At 35.4% G+C, this 23464-nt stretch overlaps 1 protein-coding gene across 1 annotated transcript in view; it reads left to right on the top strand.

Moving 5' to 3' along the window:
• LOC132556307 (uncharacterized) overlaps positions 1-23464 on the top strand; it is a 136305-nt gene that overhangs the window by 31608 nt on the left and 81233 nt on the right. The window contains exons 18-26 of the mRNA XM_060220689.1: positions 4990-5069; positions 6101-6261; positions 7016-7127; positions 8606-8719; positions 12000-12135; positions 15072-15205; positions 15424-15639; positions 17847-18066; positions 20043-20181. Of these exons, the coding sequence (XP_060076672.1) occupies positions 4990-5069; positions 6101-6261; positions 7016-7127; positions 8606-8719; positions 12000-12135; positions 15072-15205; positions 15424-15639; positions 17847-18066; positions 20043-20181 (1312 nt within the window). The remainder of the gene's footprint in view (positions 1-4989; positions 5070-6100; positions 6262-7015; positions 7128-8605; positions 8720-11999; positions 12136-15071; positions 15206-15423; positions 15640-17846; positions 18067-20042; positions 20182-23464) is intronic.

Genomic DNA, 23464 nt, shown 5'->3' with positions numbered 1-23464 from the left:
AAGCAAATGAATATAGATGCCCAGTCCACATACAGTTAAGCAAATGAATATAGATGCCCAGTCCACATACAGTTAAGCAAATGAATATAGATGCCCAGTCTACATACAGTTAAGCAAATGCATATGGAGGCCCAGTCCTTATACTGTTAAGCAAATGAATATAGATGCCCAGTCCACATACAGTTAAGCAAATGAATATATATGCCTAGTCCACATACAGTTAAGCAAATGAATATAGATGCCCAGACCACATACAGTTAAGCAAATGAATATAGATGCCCAGTCCACATACAGTTAAGCAAATGAATATAGATGCCCAGTTAAGCAAATGAATATAGATGCCCAGTCCACATACAGTTAAGCAAATGAATATAGATGCCCAGTCCACATACAGTTAAGCAAATGAATATAGATGCCCAGTCCACATACAGTTAAGCAAATGAATATAGGCCCAGTCCACATACACATAAGCAAATGAATATAGATGCCCAGTCCACATACAGTTAAGCAAATGAATATAGATGCCCAGTCCATACAGTTAGTTAAGCAAATGTTAAGCAAATGATATAGATGCCCAGTCCACCCAGTCCACATACAGTTAAGCAAATGAATATAGATGCCCAGTCCACATACAGTTAAGCAAATGAATATAGATGCCCAGTCCACATACAGTTAAGCAAATGCATACAGTTAAGCAAATGAATATAGATGCCCAGTCCACATACAGTTAAGCAAATGAATATAGATGCCCAGTCCACATACAGTTAAGCAAATGAATATAGATGCCCAGTCCACATACAGTTAAGCAAATGAATATAGATGCCCAGTCCACATACAGTTAAGCAAATGAATGAATATAGATGCCCAGTCCACATACAGTTAAGCAAATGAATATAGATGCCCAGTCCACATACAGTTAAGCAAATGAATATAGATGCCCAGTCCACATACAGTTAAGCAAATGCATATGGAGGCCCAGTCCCTATACTGTTAAGCAAATGAATATAGATGCCCAGTCCACATACAGTTAAGCAAATGAATATAGATGCCCAGTCCACATACAGTTAAGCAAATGAATATAGATGCCAGTCCACATACAGTTAAGCAAATGAATATAGATGCCCAGTCTACATACAGTTAAGCAAATGAATATAGATGCCCAGTCCACATACAGTTAAGCAAATGCATATAGATGCCCAGTCCACATACAGTTAAGCAAATGAATATAGATGCCCAGTCCACATATAGGTAAGCAAATGAATATAGATGCCCAGTCCACATACAGTTAAGATAATGAATATAGATGCCCAGTCCACATACAGTTAAGCAAATGAATATAGATGCCCACTCCACATACAGTTAAGCAAATGAATATAGATGCCCAGTCCACATACAGTTAAGCAAATGCATATGGAGGCCCAGTCCTTATACTGTTAAGCAAATGAATATAGATGCCCAGTCCAGTTAAGCAAATGAATATAGATGCCCAGTCCACATACAGTTAAGCAAATGAATATAGATGCCCAAATGAATATAGATGCCCATCCACATACAGTTAAGCAAATGAATATAGATGCCCAGTCCACATACAGTTAAGCAAATGAATATAGATGCCCAGTCCACATACAGTTAAGCAAATGAATATAGATGCCCAGTCCACATACAGTTAAGCAAATGCATATAGATGCCCAGTCCACATACTGTTAAGCAAATGAATATAGATGCCCAGTCCACATACAGTTAAGCAAATGAATATAGATGCCCAGTCCACATACAGTTAAGCAAATGAATATAGATGCCCAGTCCACATACAGTTAAGCAAATGCATATAGAGGCCCACTCCACATACAGTTAAGAAAATGAATATAGATGCCCAGTCCACATACAGTTAAGCAAATGAATATAGATGCCCAGTCCACATACAGTTAAGCAAATGAATATAGATGCCCAGTCCACATACAGTTAAGCAAATGAATATAGCAAATGCCCAGTCCACATATACCACATACAGTTAAGCAAATGAATATAGATGCCCAGTCCACATACAGTTAAGCAAATGAATATAGATGCCCAGTCCACATACAGTTAAGCAAATGAATATAGATGCCCAGTCCACATACAGTTAAGCAAATGAATATAGATGCCCAGTCCACATACAGTTAAGCAAATGTCCACATACAGTTAAGCAAATGAATATAGATGCCCAGTCCACATACAGTTAAGCAAATGAATATAGATGCCCAGTCCATACAGTTAAGCAAATGAATATAGATGCCCAGTCCACATACAGTTAAGCAAATGCCCCAGTCCACATACAGTTAAGCAAATGAATATAGATGCCCAGTCCACATACAGTTAAGCAAATGAATATAGATGCCCAGTCCACATACAGTTAAGCAAATGCATATGGAGGCCCAGTCCTTACAGTTAAGCAAATGTATAAGCAAATACAGTTAAGCAAATGATATAGATGCCCAGTCCACATACAGTTAAGCAAATGAATATAGATGCCCAGTCCACATACAGTTAAGCAAATGAATATAGATGCCCAGTCCACATACAGTTAAGCAAATGCATATGGAGGCCCAGTCCTTATACTGTTAAGCAAATGAATATAGATGCCCAACATATTAAGCAAATGCCCAGTCCACATACAGTTAAGCAAATGAATATAGATGCCCAGTCCACATACAGTTAAGCAAATGAATACAGTTAAGCAAATGAATATAGATGCCCAGTCCACATACAGTTAAGCAAATGAATATAGATGCCCAGTCCACATATAGCAAATGAATATAGATGCCCAGTCCACATACAGTTAAGCAAATGAATATAGATGCCCAGTCCACATACAGTTAAGCAAATGAATATAGATGCCCAGTCCACATACAGTTAAGCAAATGAATATAGATGCCCAGACCAAATACAGTTAAGCAAATGAATATAGATGCCCAGTCCACATACAGTTAAGCAAATGAATATAGATGCCCAGTCCACATACAGTTAAGCAAATGAATATAGTTAAGCAAATGAATATAGATGCCCAGTCCACATACAGTTAAGCAAATGAATATAGATGCCCAGTCCACATACAGTTAAGCAAATGAATATAGATGCCCAGTCCACATACAGTTAAGCAAATGAATATAGATGCCCAGTCCACATACAGTTAAGCAAATGCATATGGAGGCCCAGTCCTTATACTGTTAAGCAAATGAATATAGATGCCCAGTCCACATACAGTTAAGCAAATGAATATAGATGCCCAGTCCACATACAGTTAAGCAAATGAATATAGATGCCCAGTCCACATACATGACAGTTAAGCAAATGAATATAGATGCCCAGTCCACATACAGTTAAGCAAATGAATATAGATGCCCAGTCCACATACAGTTAAGCAAATGAATATAGATGCCCAGTCCACATACAGTTAAGCAAATGAATATAGATGCCCAGTCCACATACAGTTAAGCAAATGAATATAGATGCCCAGTCCACATACAGTTAAGCAAATGAATATAGATGCCCAGTCCACATACAGTTAAGCAAATGAATATAGATGCCCAGTCCACATACAGTTAAGCAAATGAATATAGATGCCCAGTCCACATACTGTTAAGCAAATGAATATAGATGCCCAGTCCACATACAGTTAAGCAAATGAATATAGATGCCCACTCCACATACAGTTAAGCAAATGAATATAGATGCCCAGTCCACATACAGTTAAGCAAATGAATATAGATGCCCAGTCCACATACAGTTAAGCAAATGAATATAGATGCCCAGTCCACATACAGTTAAGCAAATGAATATAGATGCCCAGTCCACATACAGTTAAGCAAATGAATATAGATGCCCAGTCCACATACAGTTAAGCAAATGATATATATACAGTTAAGCAAATGCCCAGTCCACATACAGTTAAGCAAATGAATATAGATGCCCAGTCCACATACAGTTAAGCAAATGAATATAGATGCCCAGTCCACATACAGTTAAGCAAATGAATATAGATGCCCAGTCCACATACAGTTAAGCAAATGCATATGGAGGCCCAGTCCTTATACTGTTAAGCAAATGAATATAGATGCCCAGTCCACATACAGTTAAGCAAATGAATATAGATGCCCAGTCCACATACAGTTAAGCAAATGAATATAGATGCCCAGTCCACATACAGTTAAGCAAATGAATATAGATGCCCAGTCCACATACAGTTAAGCAAATGCATATGGAGGCCCACTCCACATACAGTTAAGCAAATGAATATAGATGCCCAGTCCACATACAGTTAAGCAAATGAATATAGATGCCCAGTCCACATACAGTTAAGCAAATGAATATAGATGCCCAGTCCACATACAGTTAAGCAAATGAATATAGATGCCCAGTCCACATACAGTTAAGCAAATGAATATAGATGCCCAGTCCACATACAGTTAAGCAAATGAATATAGATGCCCAGTCCACATACAGTTAAGCAAATGCATATAGATGCCCAGTCCACATACAGTTAAGCAAATGAATATAGATGCCCAGTCCACATACAGTTAAGCAAATGAATATAGATGCCCAGTCCACATACAGTTAAGCAAATGAATATAGATGCCCAGTCCTTATACTGTTAAGCAAATGAATATAGATGCCCAGTCCACATACAGTTAAGCAAATGAATATAGATGCCCAGTCCACATACAGTTAAGCAAATGAATATAGATGCCCAGTCCACATACAGTTAAGCAAATGCATATGGAGGCCCAGTCCACATACAGTTAAGCAAATGAATATAGATGCCCAGTCCACATACAGTTAAGCAAATGAATATAGATGCCCAGTCCACATACAGTTAAGCAAATGAATATAGATGCCCAGTCCACATACAGTTAAGCAAATGAATATAGATGCCCAGTCCACATACAGTTAAGCAAATGCAAATGGAGGCCCAGTCCTTATATTGTTAAGCAAATGAATATAGATGCCCAGGTTTACATATTGCGTGCCTTGTCCTCCCAAAACCAGCACTGTAGAACAGAATGGCATGACAGCTGACACTGACTGTAAAGGTAACAATGGTTTGATGTTTCTAGTCTCATGGTGACTGTGTGTCTGTAAACATCTGAACTGATTTCAAAAATGTTTGCAGAAACTTTCCATGGCCATAGGTGAACCAAAATTTAAATTATATGGTCCCCATTCCCCAAGGGCCTCAGGGATGGCTAAAAAGGGTCAAATTGAAGTTTGAAACTTTCAAAAACATTTTCTAAATACCCAAATATTGAAGAATCAAATACTTTTCATGGATGGAAAGGTCTTAACGTGCTTTACTCAAATTGTCAATTTCATAGCCTCAGGGTCTCACATTTCCCCTTGGGGAGTGGGTAAAATTTACTATTGTTTATGTAGGAAAAAGTTATCTTCTATAGCATAATTTTTTTACTTTCTGTTGGAAATGGATTGAACCTGGTTAGAATTAAATTGACAGTTTGATGATACACACATCTTGACCCTGGCTGGTCTCCAGGGGTCGATAGGTGGGACCGAAAAGGATCAGGTTGACAGAAATTTCTGAAATCTTCTTCTCAATACCCAGATAAAGTAGAACCAAATACCCTTCATGGAAGGGTCTTGAAGGCCTTTACCAAAATTGTACATTACATGACCCTTAGGTCTCACATTTCTCCCTGGGGAGGGGGTAAAGTTTGCAATAGTTCATTAGTTCACCATTATGTCATGAAAGTTATGCAGTAATGAATTACGATTCATTTCTCATTTTCTCTTTTCTATACTACACATTCCAACTCAGGTGTCTGTGTAATAGGCTCTTGGACCTCTGGTTTTCTTACTATTTAAAACTTACATAACAACATGCTAACATATCGACATGCTGATGTATTTGACAAAGTAACTGATTGTAAAACATATTGATTCACATATATAATTAGTGATTATTTTGACCATGTATAATCACAGGTTAAAATATATATTGATGTCTAATGTGAATATTTCAACACCATGAACAATTTGGAGAGTAAAAGAAATGTTACTTGAATTGTATAAAATGTAGACAAGAAATAAATCTATGCTATGATTTCAGCTGAATGTCAACCTGGAACCTTTTCCCAAACTGGTTATGAGCCATGTACATTTTGCCCAAAAAATTTCTATCAAGAACTGGCAGGCCAAAAGGGATGCATGGAATGTGCTTCAGATGCCATCACTAATACTTCTGGCAGCAACAACTCAGCCCAGTGTGAGGTGACAGGTAAATCATTGTTTTGTGAGATATTTTTTGACTAGTACTCATAACAATTTTGTGGGTTATCACAGGTGAACTTCTTTTGCCTAACCTGGCCCAAAGGGCCAACCAAGAAAGCTCATGTTTTGGAGCAGCATTTGTTGTCCTTCTCACCTCAGTTTTTCCATTTAAACGACAAAAAACTTCAAAGGACTTATCATGATATTTGGCTGACTCCTGGGACGAAGCCCAAAATGAACCAAAATGACTATATTAAGGGTATTTGGCTAGTAGATTTCTAGGATAAAGCCTGACATAGACTGCAGAAAGAAATGATATCTTAGGAGTTTATGAAAAAAAATGACCTTGACCAATGTTCAAGGCCACAGGTATCAAATACAGCCAAACTTTGTTTCAAAGTTCAAAGACTGGCAAAAAAAACCTTTGATGTATCGAGACTTTGAATCGTTTGCGGTGGGTTGTATCAGGTAAATATAATTACTTGGGTAAATATAGTTAAGTATGGACACAATATGTATCACATGACTAATCACTCTTCATGTATAGTCACATAACTCTCCCAAGCAAAATGGCATCCAATATGAAGTATCCAGGGCTCATATAAGCCATTTCAAGCGTCCATATCTCCAAAAGCAAATCATTCATGAATTCAAAGTGACACCTAGATCAATGTCTTGGTGTCACATACCAAAGTGTCTGAAAAAGTGAGTTCGCAAAATGAAATACGCATGACATCTAAGTGAATTACTGTAGTTCATGATTGTAACTCCTTATCTTACAGCTTGCACTGATCCTCAGACTTACTGCAATGGAAATGGTGTGTGCAGTATTGTAAACCATCGTCCGTTTTGTACTTGTAAAGCAGGTAAGGCTGACACTGAATACTAATTACAATGATATTGAAGAGTTGCTGTATATTGGAATGCATTTGTATCTTTTTCCTACATGATTTGAGTATGTATTAGATGACTGATAAAAATATTTTTTTAATTTGAAAAAAAAATCTGGGTTATTATGTAAAAAACCCCACTCATTTCTCACTTATTATGTTACCTGATTTTATGACTACTAACAAGTACTCAACGTTTATTGATATCATCAGAGTTACTTGGGAAATGGATATCTTAGAGAAAATTATTGCACCTCTTGAAAAGACACATATCAGACATTATGATGTAATCACATACTGAAGATGTTATGTGGTGTAAAACATCATCACCTACAAAGAATGTTATGTGGTGTAAATATCATCACCTACAAAGAATGTTATGTGGTGTAAATATCATCACCTACAAAGAATGTTATGTGGTGTAAACATCATCACCTACAAAGAATGTTATGTGGTGTAAACATCATCACCTACAAAGAATGTTATGTGGTGTAAACATCATCACCTACAAAGAATGTTATGTGGTGTAAACATCATCACCTACAAAGAATGTTATGTGGTGTAAACATCATCACCTACAAAGAATGTTATGTGGTGTAAACATCATCACCTACAAAGAATGTTATGTGGTGTAAACATCATCACCTACAAAGAATGTTATGTTGTGTAAACATCATCACCTACAAAGAATGTTATGTGGTGTAAACATCATCACCTACAAAGAATGTTATGTGGTGTAAACATCATCACCTACAAAGAATGTTATGTGGTGTAAACATCATCACCTACAAAGAATGTTATGTGGTGTAAACATCATCACCAACAAAGAATGTTATGTGGTGTAAACATCATCACCTACAAAGAATGTTATGTGGTGTAAACATCATCACCTACAAAGAATGTTATGTGGTGTAAACATCATCACCTACAAAGAATGTTATGTGGTGTAAACATCATCACCTACAAAGAATGTTATGTGGTGTAAACATCATCACCTACAAAGAATGTTATGTGGTGTAAACATCATCACCTACAAAGAATGTTATGTGGTGTAAACATCATCACCTACAAAGAATGTTATGTGGTGTAAACATCATCACCTACAAAGAATGTTATGTGGTGTAAACATCATCACCTACAAAGAATGTTATGTGGTGTAAACATCATCACCTACAAAGAATGTTATGTGGTGTAAACATCATCACCTACAAAGAATGTTATGTGGTGTAAACATCATCACCTACAAAGAATGTTATGTGGTGTAAACATCATCACCTACAAAGAATGTTATGTGGTGTAAACATCATCACCTACAAAGAATGTTATGTGGTGTAAACATCATCACCTACAAAGAATGTTATGTGGTGTAAACATCATCACATATTGAAGATGAAAATACTGTAAAATTAAATCCTGAAAACTTAATGTATGAAATTTCACTTTTGTTTTGACAGGATACACTGGATTTAACTGTCAGAACATGATTGATTACTGTTTGCCAAATCCATGTGTCAGAGGGACTTGTAACAATCTGCAGGGTCTTGGATATAACTGCAGTTGTAATGACGGTAATTTAAGATATATTGTCTCCTGTACTTATAACCTGAAAAGGATCTAAACCTTTGTCAATCTTTCTACTGAATAACTACAATAAAATGGTCTGATTTCTATCAAATTTTGTATAGATAATCGGAGTTAAATACTTAGTGTGATGTGGGCATATTCACAACTAAAAAATAGTAAAAATAAAAATTTAATTCTAATTTTGAACTTGGTGTCAATCTACTGCCTGTTATTTATACACAACAGAACAAGATTTACAGTTCCAAAATTTATTGATCACTTATTAGGTAAATTGTTCGAGGTTAAGGATCTAAACATATGGCATTCTTAGTTGCTGCTCTGTTATTGCTACATTATAATACAATCATTTACACACATGTATATGTCTATATATGGAGGAAGACAAATTAAGCAAAACAAAAGTATTAAACTTGTGATGAAATAGAAGAACGAGTTACCCTGTGCTCTGGCAATTTCAAGATAGTGACTTGTACATGAGTAGGTTGATAACCCAATGCTTTAGCAGTCTCAAGCTGTAGATAAGCACATGAATTACCGATCTTCAACTTTCTTATCAAACTCCAAAGTCATCTAACCCAACTACTACTGATAATATACATGACTGAGATCGACAATCCCCTACAGACACATTATAAATCTAAAACAAGTCTTAGCTAATACAACAAGACTAACATGTATTTGAATTGGGGGTAAAATTTTGTGAACTTCAAGTCCATATCGAACATAATTGTCCAGAAATAAAGGGGCTTCTAAATTACCACCTTGTCTAATTCTGATATGAAGATATCTAGACATGTTACTCACATTGCACAGCAGTTCATTTTCATAATTTCATAAATATTAACACCTTGTTCAGGTGGTAGAAAGCCCCATGAAAAAAGAGAAGAGAGTCAGAGTAACCTATTTACTTGTAAATCCCTAGCAACATAAACTGGTGTATTTGTAACTACTTACAGCAAACATTTACCTTAAAGCAAATATTTTAAATCCAATATAATTTTGTTATTCCAGTATTTGAAAAAAAAAAAATCAAAATCAAAAAACATTTAAACCCTTATACCAAATATCATCATCCTATTTCAAATATTTATTTAATTATCAACAGCCCGGCATTTCATCAATTTTTACTGTATTAGTGTTAAGAATTGCACCAGTTCATATTGTTGGGAATACAAACATGTGACTGTTGCAATTATATACTAACCTAAGAGCATTTTATTATTTGCAGCCAAACTGAGAGAAAATTAAGTCCAAAAACATGTCAAAACTTCATTTAATTTTGTTGGGGTTTGAGTGGGGGAGGGGGGGGGGACCCATTTCACACTGCTAAGTTAATCACATAAAAATTATATACTAGATTATTTGATAACCTGCAAAACTTTGCTGCCAATTTAATGCCAAAGCTTATGCCAGAGAGATGAAGATCATGCAATGATTGTCGCCAAGATCCTTTTGTGATCCATCTCATAGTTCATAGAGATTGACGTTGTTGTCAGCATTTGATTGCTTCTGTTGACACATCTTATGATATAAACTTGGTCACATCCAGGTACACAGATTTAGTAACTAGGGGTATGTTAATTGATAATTGTAGCTCTTAGGTGTGCACTTGTGGTTTACTCATTGCCAATGTTTAATAAGTGTGGACTTAAAGGTATTGGTTGTTGGAGAATTCATAATATTGATAGGAAGGATGTGCCAGGTATTTACAACCCTATTGCCATATGCATGGCCCTTGTTACCAATGTTCTATCTTTTTTTGGCTAATTTCAATGCCTCTAATTACTCTCAGATGGGTCCTTTCTCATCATTTTTGGGCTTGATAGGACTTATATTAATTATGTAGTTCAAGATTTTGTAGACTTGTAGCATTCCATGTTTTAGCAGGTTTCATTAGCAGTCCTTAGCTGTTTTACCTATCTTAGCATTCATTAGCTGTATTTAGGCCATGTAAGTCTGAAGTAAACTGTTAAGGAAGGGTTAGAAACTGCTTATATGCAAATTAGAACCTAGAGGAACTGCCAGGAAATGCTAACAAACAGTCATTATATATAAATAAATGGGTCTCGCCAAATACGGATAATTGAACAGCTCAGAAATGCTACAAATTGTTTAGAAATGTCAAAATGCAAATTAGTTATTCAAATGTAGTAGCAACTAACTGCTTAGGAATGCGAAAAACCAACTTTTGACGGTCAATATATTGCAAGTTATGGAGTGTTTTCCATTCAATATGTATGATTGCAAGTAATTATAATTTCAATTTGTGAAGTGTGAAATACATGATACATGTTAGTAAGTTAACAAGTTAGTTCAATTAACTTGATTCTTCTACTATTTTTGAATTATGGAAAATGACTTGAAGAAGCAGGACTCAATTGATATAATAACTAAAGGGTTGTGTCAGGTATTCTCATCAGTAGACTATAAAGTATTGCCAGTTAATGAATTTCCAAGTTATAATCAATGGACAGTTCAGTAAACCAAACATATCCAGTTTTGAGAAGACCATGCAGTTCAGGTCAAAATGAATTAATAGGTGATGTATTCTCCTTTATTTTTTGTGGAAATTTCTTATTAAAATCCATGCAAAAACAAAGCATACTACCTTATTTTTTTATGGGCACACTTGTAGATATTTTAGAATCATCTTAGATTTCACAATTATCCTGAAATCTGTTAAATCTAGGAACCTTGTGCATACCCAAACATACTTTGAACCAACTCACAATAATGTTTCATACTTTTAAATTTAACCTTGACCTTGACTTTTAATGCGTGTGCTCTGAAGGATTTGTACCATTGTAGTGAATAAGGTATACTAATAAACCTTCAGGCTCTCTCTTTGCAGTTTTTACGCTATTATAAGTAGTCCCGCTAACAGTTTACAAGCATTGACAAGCAGTCCATTGAATGCTTATTTTAGGAGCAGCCACTTTTGTTGAATTGTTAGAGAATGTTTGAAAACAGCTGGTTATAGATAGAAAGGCTAAAAAACCCACCAAAAACACTCAAGTAGTTTCTTCTTTTATGATTTACATTCGAACATAGAAATGTTATGCAAAAAGCTTATAGTTTGGGCGGTTTTAGAACCCCACTTCATATATAAAATGTTTAAACTGATTCTACTAGTTCTGTTTGTCCAGGATAGTTAGCCTTTGTCAGGGATAATCACACATTAGCTAAAAATTTCTTTCAGTAGGTGCACTCATCAGATATTCCTTGACATCATAAGTCAACGTTTCTTCTAATTTATCCTTACAGGTTTTATTGGAGAAAACTGTGATCAAGAAAGTAAAAATTATTGTGAGACAAACAATTGTATAGCTGGATCCTGTAGAAACGTTAAAAATGGCTATGATTGTCTTTGTCCAATCACTGGAGAATACACACAACCTCGGTAAGTATATCTCTGTCCTGTCACTGGAGAATACACACAACCTCGGTAAGTATATCTCTGTCCTGTCACTGGAGAATACACACAACCTTAGTAAGTATGTCTCTGTCATATCACTAGAGAATACACACAACCTTAGTAAGTATGTCTCCGTCATATCACTAGAGAATACACACAACCTTAGTAAGTATGTCTCCGTCATATCACTAGAGAATACACACAACCTTAGTAAGTATGTCTCCGTCATATCACTAGAGAATACACACAACCTTAGTAAGTATGTCTCCGTCATATCACTAGAGAATACACACAACCTTAGTAAGTATGTCTCCGTCATATCACTAGAGAATACACACAACCTTAGTAAGTATGTCTCCGTCATATCACTAGAGAATACACACAACCTTAGTAAGTATGTCTCTGTCCTGTCACTGGAGAATACACACAACCTTAGTAAGTATGTTTCCGTCATATCACTAGAGAATACACACAACCTTAGTAAGTATGTCTCCGTCATATCACTAGAGAATACACACAACCTTAGTAAGTATGTCTCCGTCATATCACTAGAGAATACACATAACCTCGATAAGTATGTTTCCATCATATCACTAGAGAATACACACAACCTTAGTAAGTATGTCTCCGTCATATCACTAGAGAATACACACAACCTTAGTAAGTATGTCTCCGTCATATCACTAGAGAATACACACAACCTTAGTAAGTATGTCTCCGTCATATCACTAGAGAATACACACAACCTTAGTAAGTATGTCTCCGTCATATCACTAGAGAATACACACAACCTTAGTAAGTATGTCTCTGTCATATCACTAGAGAATACACACAACCTTAGTAAGTATGTCTCCGTCATATCACTAGAGAATACACACAACCTTAGTAAGTATGTCTCCGTCATATCACTAGAGAATACACACAACCTTAGTAAGTATGTCTCCGTCATATCACTAGAGAATACACACAACCTTAGTAAGTATGTTTCCGTCATATCACTAGAGAATACACACAACCTTAGTAAGTATGTCTCCGTCATATCACTAGAGAATACACACAACCTTAGTAAGTATGTCTCCGTCATATCACTAGAGAATACACACAACCTTAGTAAGTATGTCTCCGTCATATCACTAGAGAATACACACAATCAAGGAAAGTAAACTAGTCTCTTTAATATCACATATGGTCTTAGGTCTATTCTGATTTTTTTCCTGCATCAATTTTCCTTTTTGAACAGCCTCTTCTCAGAAACTAAATACTGAGGAACATGATATTTGACTGAAAGGTTCTTATGATGAAATATATCTAAGTTTGTGAAATATTGAAGGTCACAGAGATGGAGTTTGTTATAACCTTCAAATGAACCCTTCTTATTAATATTCTTGGGGCATAAGTATGATACCTGTACCTGACACACCTGGACATTGATCATCTTGAATGATTGTTCTGTGTTGTGTTCATGAGTCCTTCTTCTATCCTCATTCTTTCCTTCCATCTGTCTTTTCACTATCTTATACAACCCCTGACTTTTAAACAACTAATGACAGAAACTGTATACTTGTGAGAAGGGTTCACCTTGGTGAGATGGTGTGTCATCTATCAATAGTCAAATCAAAAGTCACTCTGGGTCAAGGGGAATCAATTTTTATAATAAAGTTTTGTGTTGGCCCCTTTGGGCAGGAGGGGCAGTACCTAATAGAGCAAATTTTTTAAAATCCTACTTCTCCTATAGGAACATTTTGATTTGGCTCAAAAATAATCCGGAACAATCTTTTGTGAAGGGAAATCAATTTTGTGTAAATGATAGGTCTTTGTCAACTGGAGTAGGCAGGATGGGTCTCAATAGGGAAAAAATGCAAATTCTTTAAAATCCTCCGTCTTCTGTAGAAATGGTGGGATTCTGCTTCAGTTGGGTATGGAAGAACTTGGATGAAGGAGACTTCTGTTTCAATGGTTTGGCTGACCCCTTGGGACAGAGGGATGGCGCCCATATGGGAAATACAGTTGAACCTGGTTATATTGAAATTCTCAGGGAATGAAAAAATACTTCAAATTATCTGGGTTTCAAATAAAACCGATGTTAGCTTTTTCTAGCACTTAGGCCAATCACAAGTTAATGATGACAAAGCATATAAATATACATTCTTTCTACAATGCAATAATATTTCATTAATGACAGCTTAGTAGTCTATCTACATGGAACAATCAAAGTATATATTATAAACCATTGGTAGTTCACTTGGCAAAGAAACAGTCAATAGTTGTTTGTTTTTGTTTTTTAATTTGGGATCCTGTCATGAATGAATCAAGATTGCACAAACATGTAAACATCAAGTTCGAGATGTCAGATGTACATTCCATGGAGCTCAAGGCATTCCTTCTTCTTTTGTAGGAATGCCTTGATTATTTTGTAATTTTTTATGGAAGCATCCTTGGTTGAAAGGCAATCAATTTTGTATAAATGGTGGGTTTTGTCCATCTGGGATGGATGAGGCATGGCCATCTAAGGGATAAAGAGGAAATTCTTCAAAATTTTCTTTTGCAGGATTCTGTAGGAATAACTAGATTCTATCCCAATTCAGCCTGAAGCATCCTTAAGTATAATTTGGTATAAATGTTGGGTCTCAACCCCTTGGACAAGTGGGGCAGGGCCTATAAGGAAAAAAATTGATGAATTGCTTTAAAATCCTTCATCTTGTTGGAATGTCAGAATTTTGTCAAAATTTGTTCTGAAGCATCCAAGAATGAAGGGAACATAGAGTTGTATGACAGATGCATCAGATACCCCTTGAGGTAGAGCTGCAGATCCCGATACAGGAAACAGAGCAAACCGTATTGGCCACTTGTTTTATTAAATCTGAATACAATTTGGAAAATGTAAAGTTTGGCGTCATAACTTTTCATTTTTCTGTCTGTAGCTGTGAGCAGGTGGTCAACTTGTGTAGTGGAACAACATGTATGAATGGAGGCACTTGTGAAGCATTTGGATCGGTTCGTAGACAGTGTATTTGTCCTCCAGGATTTACGGGAGACAATTGTGAAACAAATATAAGTAAGTCAATGTACATTTATCATATACACTTTCTAATTAAGCCACAGGGTCTATTAATGTATCATGTAATTAAGTATACAATATGGGGCTGTACATATACATTAAGAGTCTCTATCACTTGACACTGCCCAGCAGTTTGTAAAAAAAAAATTTTTCTTTTTGTAAAATGTATATATTTACCTGATTTTTTACAACATTCCTATACTTTTTATTTTCAGATGAATGTGATTTGAACCCAAAAGGATGTATGTACAATGGTACATGTATAGATAAAGACAATGGTTATGATTGCCAATGTAGACTTGGCTTCACTCAGGACAGATGTCAAGTTCCAAATGACTTTTGTACCACAGACCCATGTTTAAATGCTGAATGCTATAATGACTACGTCAATTATAAATCAGTCTGTGTATGCCATGATGGTTACCAGTTGGGTATGTTTTTTTTTTCACATTCAATATTTCTTTCAAATATCAGAAATTGTACTTGAAAACATCAAAATTACAAAAGAATTTGTTTTAGAATTTTAAAAATGCTTAAAAGAATCAGAGATCTCTTGTAATTACCCCAGTATCAGCTTTAGATTTTAATTAACTTAAAGTTTGCGAAATGTTTGAATGCTGATTTATATTATCTTAAATGTAAACCTGTGTGCAATATTTTTATTTTCAGCCTACCATCATCATCAGATGGTGGGCTATTCGAATCATTCTGCATCTGTGGTCCATCTTCCTCAAACAATCTTTTTTTATGGTTTTTTTAATGAGAAATTTTGGAGTAATAGAATCTTTCACCCCCTTTGGGGTGAGAAACCCTGTCTCATACCAAAGGGGGTGAATGATTATTTTTCTCTTACCCTGTTCCCCCGCTGATTGTAAAATACAAAATAGAATGTTTGTAAACAAAAACTCGTAGACAACGTACAGTGACGAGGCCGTCTCAACCGTGTCACGCTTAATTGTGATATCCCGCACAAAATATAATTCCCATTAACGGTACAGTAAAACATGAAATGGCGTAATATTAATGATAAAAAACAATTTTAATGTGAAAGTATGGATGAGATGACTTCAATATATACACAAAATTAACACATATTATTAAATCATTATTTTACAATGACATCATTTACATGTCAAGTTCCACTTTTGGGTCAAGATAGTGACGTCACATTATTGCTGAGAATGTGCAAGGAGCGTGTGTAGCTTGTCTCAACCCTAGGGTGAGATAGAAAAATGTCACACCTGTAAAAACTTGTGGATATCCCTGTCCGGGGTAAGAGAATGCTCTTTCTCAAATTCCTGATAAAGGTTCCCCTTGATCTCTAGTTGTGCTTTTTTCTTTCTTTATTTCTTGATTTGGAACCATTAAAGAAAATATAGACAATTCTTTAACATGATTGTTCAACCAATATTTCCTTGGCTTAGATTTAAGATTGTCGTATTCAAATTATTGACCAAAGGATTGAACTGCCTTGATGTGGTTTGAAGATTACACAAATTAAAAAGAACCATGAGGATTGCACTGCAGAGGTATGGTTCAAGGCTTATCCTAAATGAAAAATATGATCAAGAGTGCTGAACTGACCTCAAAGTATAGTTTCAAAGATTGTCCTTTCTGAAATATGGACTAGAGGATTGGACTGCCATGTATGGTTTATAGACTGTCCTAACTGAAATATGGACCAGAGGATTGGACTGCCATGTATGGTTTAGAGACTGTCCTAACTGAAATATGGACCAGAGGATTGGACTGCCATGTATGGTTTAGAGACTGTCCTAACTGAAATATGGACCAGAGGATTGGACTGCCATGTATGGTTTAGAGACTGTCCTAACTGAAGTATGGACCAGAGGATTGGACTGCCATGTATGGTTTAGAGACTGTCCTAACTGAAGTATGGACCAGAGGATTGGACTGCCATGTATGGTTTAGAGACTGTCCTAACTGAAATATGGACCAGAGGATTGGACTGCCATGGTATGGATCAACAATTGCTTCTTCCTCCATAGGTATGCCAGGATTTTTCCCAGATTGGTCTGAAGCATCCTTGGTTGAACGGAAATTCATTTTGCCTTCAGTGCAGAGATGAGGCCTAATAGGGGAAAATTCTTTAATTTCTAACTTCTGAAATGGGGATCACAGGATTGAACTACCTTGGTATGGTTTAAAGATGGTCCAAGTAGAAATATGGACAAGAGAATTGAACTACCTTGGTATGGTTCAGGGATTATCCTAACTGAAATACAGTCTAGGGTGTTCAACTTCCAAGATGCCATTGTATTGTTCAAGCATTGTCCAAAGTGAAACACATGCCAGAATATTGCATGGCCTAGGTATGGTTCAAAGGTTGTCCCAACTAAAATACAATCTGGAGGATTTTATTGCATTGCAAGTAAATCTAACATATTATACCAGCAAACAATAGCATGTTGGTCTGTAAAGCTTTGTCATATAACGGTATTGTCCTTGAATACTGGAGCAAGCTTTGTAGCTCAATACAAACCAGTACTGTAGTTCCTCGGGGATTTATACATAATCAAGTATCTTCTTGTGCTTTATAGATGAATACTTATATTAAATCTGATTTTGATGTTGAAAGGTACTGTAGTCCCTTAAGTATTTTCTCTATGTGTTTCAGACAACAATGGGAAGTGTACCAAGATTGATGATTGTGCAGGTGTCAATTGTAACAATGGCACCTGCGGCGGAGGGGTTTGTTTCTGTGTGTTTGGCTATACTGGAGCTTATTGTCAGCATGATAAAATAGACTGCACCATGAATTCCTGTCTTAATGGTGGCACTTGTATAGACAAAACCAATGGATATGAGTGTATGTGTAGCTCTGGGTTTACAGGTAAGTCTATTCTGTAAAATATCACTGTATAATAAGGCTTATTATATTGTGAGTTATTCTCCTTGTTTAAGTATGGGAATGAGGGATGTGGAAGGTTTCTTGATACCTTTAATGAGGTCTACAAGGGAAGCCAAGAACAAAAAGCTGAATTAAGGAGATAAAAAAGAATTTATAGACCAAGTGTTCAAGGAGGAGGAGTGGGGGAAGGGTATAGGAACATTATGTATTACATAGTAACATTCCTATGTCATGAAGGGATTTAAGGATTCATTCTAATATAGCAATCCTGAAAGCTTGGAGGGGGTAGGTGTGAGTTTGATATGTGGAGAGCAAGGGGGGTATGAGTTGGCCCCTGGATGACATTTCTGTTGAAGCAAGACTAAAAGTTGGAGGGGGTATAATGGTTGCAATGGTTGGCATATGTAACTCTGAAATTTTGGTGGGGCTCTAGCCATTTCTTGAAGGATTTTGATTAGAATTGTAAAAGGATTGGCACACATGGATTTGACAATATATGAAATACATGAACATACATGTATTTGAATTAGTTGTGATGAACTTCATCCATAAGCCCATGAATGCCAACTGAAGGTAATTCAATGCTTATATTTTAAAACCATCATTTTTTATTTTATCTGACTTTTCATTTCTTTTCATTTAAACTTCTCATGCATCTGTTTCAAGTTATGAGATGTTAACCAATAAAGTCCTAGCAATTGATATATATGATGTCAGTAGATGGTATATATTTATTGGTATATATATGATATATGATTTCTGGGATAGTGTATGATACTCCATAGACATACATATAATATATAAGTCTGTGGGAAGGCCTAACACTCACCATGGCTGTGAGATTAAAGCAGAAACTAGCTGATGACTTTTAAGTGACAAAATTAAATTTCAAACTTTGATACAAATAGTATGAAGAAAATTCCCATCAAAATTAGAGCAAAATAACTACTACCCATTTAGAAGGAAAGAAATCATGACATGACACAGATTAAAATGTAATTGCACTCACTCCCAAAGCGACACTTTTCAGTTTTAAACAAAAAACATGAAAGACATGGTGATTTATCTGTCAGTCATGCTTTCTCCTGTTGATTCATTCTAGCCATCGTCAGAATATCAGCGAACACACTTGTAATTTTTACACCCAATGATATGTTCGGAATAGTATATTGGAATCACTCTGTCTGACCGTCCTAACATCTGACCATCTGGAATATTGTGTTGAGTGTATCTCATAAAGTGCTGAAGCAATATTTCTCAAACTTTGCCTACTACATCCTTATGATATAAAGTTGTCCCCTTTCACTCTTTTGTAAAATTTTTACGACATTTGGTAGAGTTATGCACCTTTTTGTAGATGTTCTGTTTGGTATATTGTGTCAAGTGTATCTAATAAAGTACTGAAGCAATATTTCTCAAACTTGGCATGCTACATCCCTATGATATATAGTTTTGCACTTTCACATTTCATTCAATTTTAACAACATTTGTTAAGAATTATGCCCCTTATTGTAGAAATTATGTTAACTGTATTTAGTAAAGTATTGAAGCAATATTTTCTTGAAATGCATATTGCATCCCAATGATATGTAGTTGTGCCCTTTGCATTTTGTTAAGTTTCAACAAAATATCTTACAATTATGCATGCCCCTTTCTGTAAAAAATGGACAGCTTTTTTCTTGACAACTACTATATGAATTATTCTCAAATTTCATTGGTAGGGTTCCCGAGGACCCTAGATGGGCATTGTACCTTTTTAAGATCCATCACTCAGAATGAGCATTAAGCGATCGATGATGGATGGTATCTCTTGTTATAACCCCTCTGAAAGAATTGTTCATTGGGATGCCGGGGGTTGGGTGGTATAAGTCAGCCATCCTGGTGACAGTTGTAGTTAAAATTTTCAGATACCTGATATTTGAAAACAAGCTAACCATGTGACTTTTTTGTAGGGGGAGTCAGTGACTGCAACATCAACATTGATGATTGTTCTGGTCATTGTACTGGTGAACATGTTGTTTCATCAGGAATGAAATGCATCGACATGGTTAATGATTACATGTGTGTCTGTGAAGATGGATGGAAAGGCCAAAACTGCACGGTAAGCTAGAGCATGATCATTTAAAGTTTTGGCAATATTTCAGGTCAGAGAAAGAAGGTAGACATCTCATCAATAACAGAACCAAAGGCTTCACCGGATCAGTATTGGCTTCTTAAGATGGAAACCACTGATTGTTTGCCTTTCTTCAGCTGTGTGTCTGTTGTTTGTCCATCTGTAAATAATTCTTGTTAGGGCTTTTCACTAACTTGTGAAAAGACCTATTGTTTTTGTTCTGTTTCTTATTCTTATTATTATTATTATTATTATTATTATTATTCTTTTTCTTATTATTCTTCTTCCAATTTTGTGGGTTCGTAATCTTTTAAATTGTAAAAGCTAGAAATACATTCTATTCACCTATTTGTAGATACGTATATGAACTTGTCGATGCCGATTTTGTAAGTAGGTCAAAAATCCAATATGGCCATGACGTCATATCCGATTTTACCTAAAATGCTGTAACTCAAGAACTGTTTCAGCTAGTGACCTCAGTTTTAATCATATTATGTAGATTAATAAGAAAACACTTTTCACAAGAAAAAAACTGGGATCAAAGGTCAACTTCCGGTCTTCGGTAGGGGTCAAAGTTCAAAAGTGTTATTTTAAGTTACAAACTTTGACAAACTTCTTCTCAAGTTCTGCAAAGCCTTGAGTCTTGATATTTCATGTGTAAGATGTCTGATCAATTATCTATCAGGTTTGTTAATATAAATGACCTTGACCCACTTTCAAGGTCACAGGAGTCAATTATGTAAAAATCGTTAAATGGTAATTTCTCCTTTGTTAAGCTGCCGAAAGTCTTCAACTTTGGACATAAATATTTTGTGGACATTTCCTGTCGAGTGATATAAGAGAAAGTACCTCAAATTCAACTTCCGGTTTGCGGTAGGAGGTCAAAGTTGAAAAGTGCTATTAAGGGTACCAATCTTTGAAAAACTTCTTCTCTAGTTCTGGATGGCGTAGAGGCTTGATATTTCACATATAAGAAGCATATGTAACTGGCAACAAAGTTTGATAATATAAATGACCTTGACCCACTTTCAAGGTCACAGAGGTCAATTAAGTAAAAATCGTTAAATGACAGTTTCTCACTTTCTAGAAGGCACACAATGATGAAAATTGATTATAAACCTTCTGTAGACACTTCCTATTGATTGTCATAAGAAAAACTTCCTTAAAAGTTCAACTTCCGGTTTTCGGTAAGGCACAAACTGGGAATTGAGGTTTTTTAATGTAAAACCAATTTTCATGAGGTAATATCTCCTTAACGTTTCAAGATTCAAAGTTCATCTTTGGATATGTCTTTTCTTGACCCTTAATTGGAGCTGGGCATTTTATATCTCTTTTCTTGACCCTTAATTGGAGCTGGGTATTTTAAATCTCTTTTCTTGACCCTTAATTGGAGCTGGGCATTTTAAATCTCTTTTCTTGACCCTTAATTGGAGCTGGGCATTTTAAATCTCTTTTCTTGACCCTTAATTGGAGCTGGGCATTTTAAATCTCTTTTCTTGACCCTTAATTGGAGCTGGGCATTTTAAATCTCTTTTCTTGACCCTTAATTGGAGCTGGGCATTTTAAATTTTTAGACTTATTACAAAAAAAAAAAAAAGGAAAAAAATTGGTTGACTTGTGACCATCTTGGAAAGTTTTTGATTATTGTTTTTTAAGGATTTACTACTGATGTTTGACCAGAAGTAGGCCATAGTTCAGTAAAAAATGAATTCCAACATCTTTGACTTGTGTTTTTATATACTTTCAAAAGTTGTACTTGGAAGCTGAAAATATGCACTTTGTGTAAGATTTTGAAAAAGATTTGCACTTGTGGACTAAAGTTTTTGACAGGGTAGTTGATGGCATGATCTGGGAGTAGCATCAGTAATCTCTTGATTTTAAACTTTCCAAGATTTCAACTAAACTTTGCATGAATAATCGTCACAAAACACAATAGATTTGTGAATTCTAATGTGTTGGACCACTTTCCCTGATAATTTTGAATACCTGAAAACGTATTTCATTTTGTTTCTTGATTTTGGAAAAACTGGCTATTTGGGTGAAAATAGTAAAAATTAAATCACATGGACCCCATCTTTTCAAATTATGTAAATTGGTTTTATTAATTTAAATGAAAATTTAGTATTTATTTTTTTTTTATTTTTATTATTATTTTTTCCTTAATATCCAAGCATCATACTATTTACTTTTAATGAAAGAGGAATCTATTTTTTAAAAGGTTGCTCAAACACTACAAAGAATGTTTTTCATTCAGCAAAAAATTTAAAGTATGTGAAAACAGATTATTTCCTGTTATACATACTCTGACGAAGTATTTGAAAAAGAAGTGTAGCAACATAATGTTTTTGGCTTTTAACTTACTATCTTAAATCAAACCTTTTAAAAAATAATCAGTAGAAAAGTTTAATACTGGACTTTTTTCACAATTCAGAGGAAAAAATCCTCAAATTTATTAGTTCAGTTTTCCTTTCTGCCTTTTTCCTCTTGTATAGTTTTGTGACTGATTTGGAAAATGAGGTTGCTTATAGGATAGCCATACCAGAAAGGGACATATGAAGATGATGCACTAAATGAATAGTTTTCAATTTCAGACAGGCTTTGATTTATCCACCTTCTACTACTGCATATAATTGAGAGTAAATTAGAGAAATGAAAATAATCTTACAATGATATGCAACAACATCCACTTGGATTTTTAGCTCACCTGGCCTGAAGAGCCAAGTGACCTTATGGCATACTGTGGTGGCTGTTGTCCATCGTCCATCATTCATCAGCTTTTTCATACAAATCGCTACTAGTCATAAATGACTTACAGGCTTTTGACCAATTTGGTCAGAAGCATCCAAAGGGGAGCAAATTTGGTATAAATGGTGGGTGGTGAATGGATATTTCCCATATTTTGTCTGAAGAGAGAAAAAGAAACTAGTTGTGTATAAACAAACGGATTCCAGCCCCATTGAATAGAAGGGAGAGCCCAATTGGGGAAATCGAGCAAATTCTTTAAAATCCTTCTTTTCAATTAGGAATGATTAGATATTACCTTAAGGTGGTCAGAAGAATTCTTAATTTGGTCAGAAATATTCTTGGGTGAAGATGAACAAAGTTAGTGTGAGATGGTTCTCAGGTCTCAGAGGCCATAGGGACAGGGCCCAAAAGAGGAAATTTTGCAATTTCTTTAAAAAGTTACACCTCCTTTGAGAATAAAGTTCTTAAAAGTCCTTCTTCCATTCAAGAATATTGTCTATATTTGGTCTGAAGCATTTTTTATGAA

The sequence above is a fragment of the Ylistrum balloti genome, unplaced genomic scaffold (assembly GCF_031769215.1).
Source record: "Ylistrum balloti isolate Yb309-2 unplaced genomic scaffold, AGI_CSIRO_Ybal_v1 Utg370558, whole genome shotgun sequence".
NCBI lineage: Eukaryota > Metazoa > Mollusca > Bivalvia > Pectinida > Pectinidae > Ylistrum > Ylistrum balloti.
This window is presented reverse-complemented; position numbering and strand designations above follow the sequence as displayed.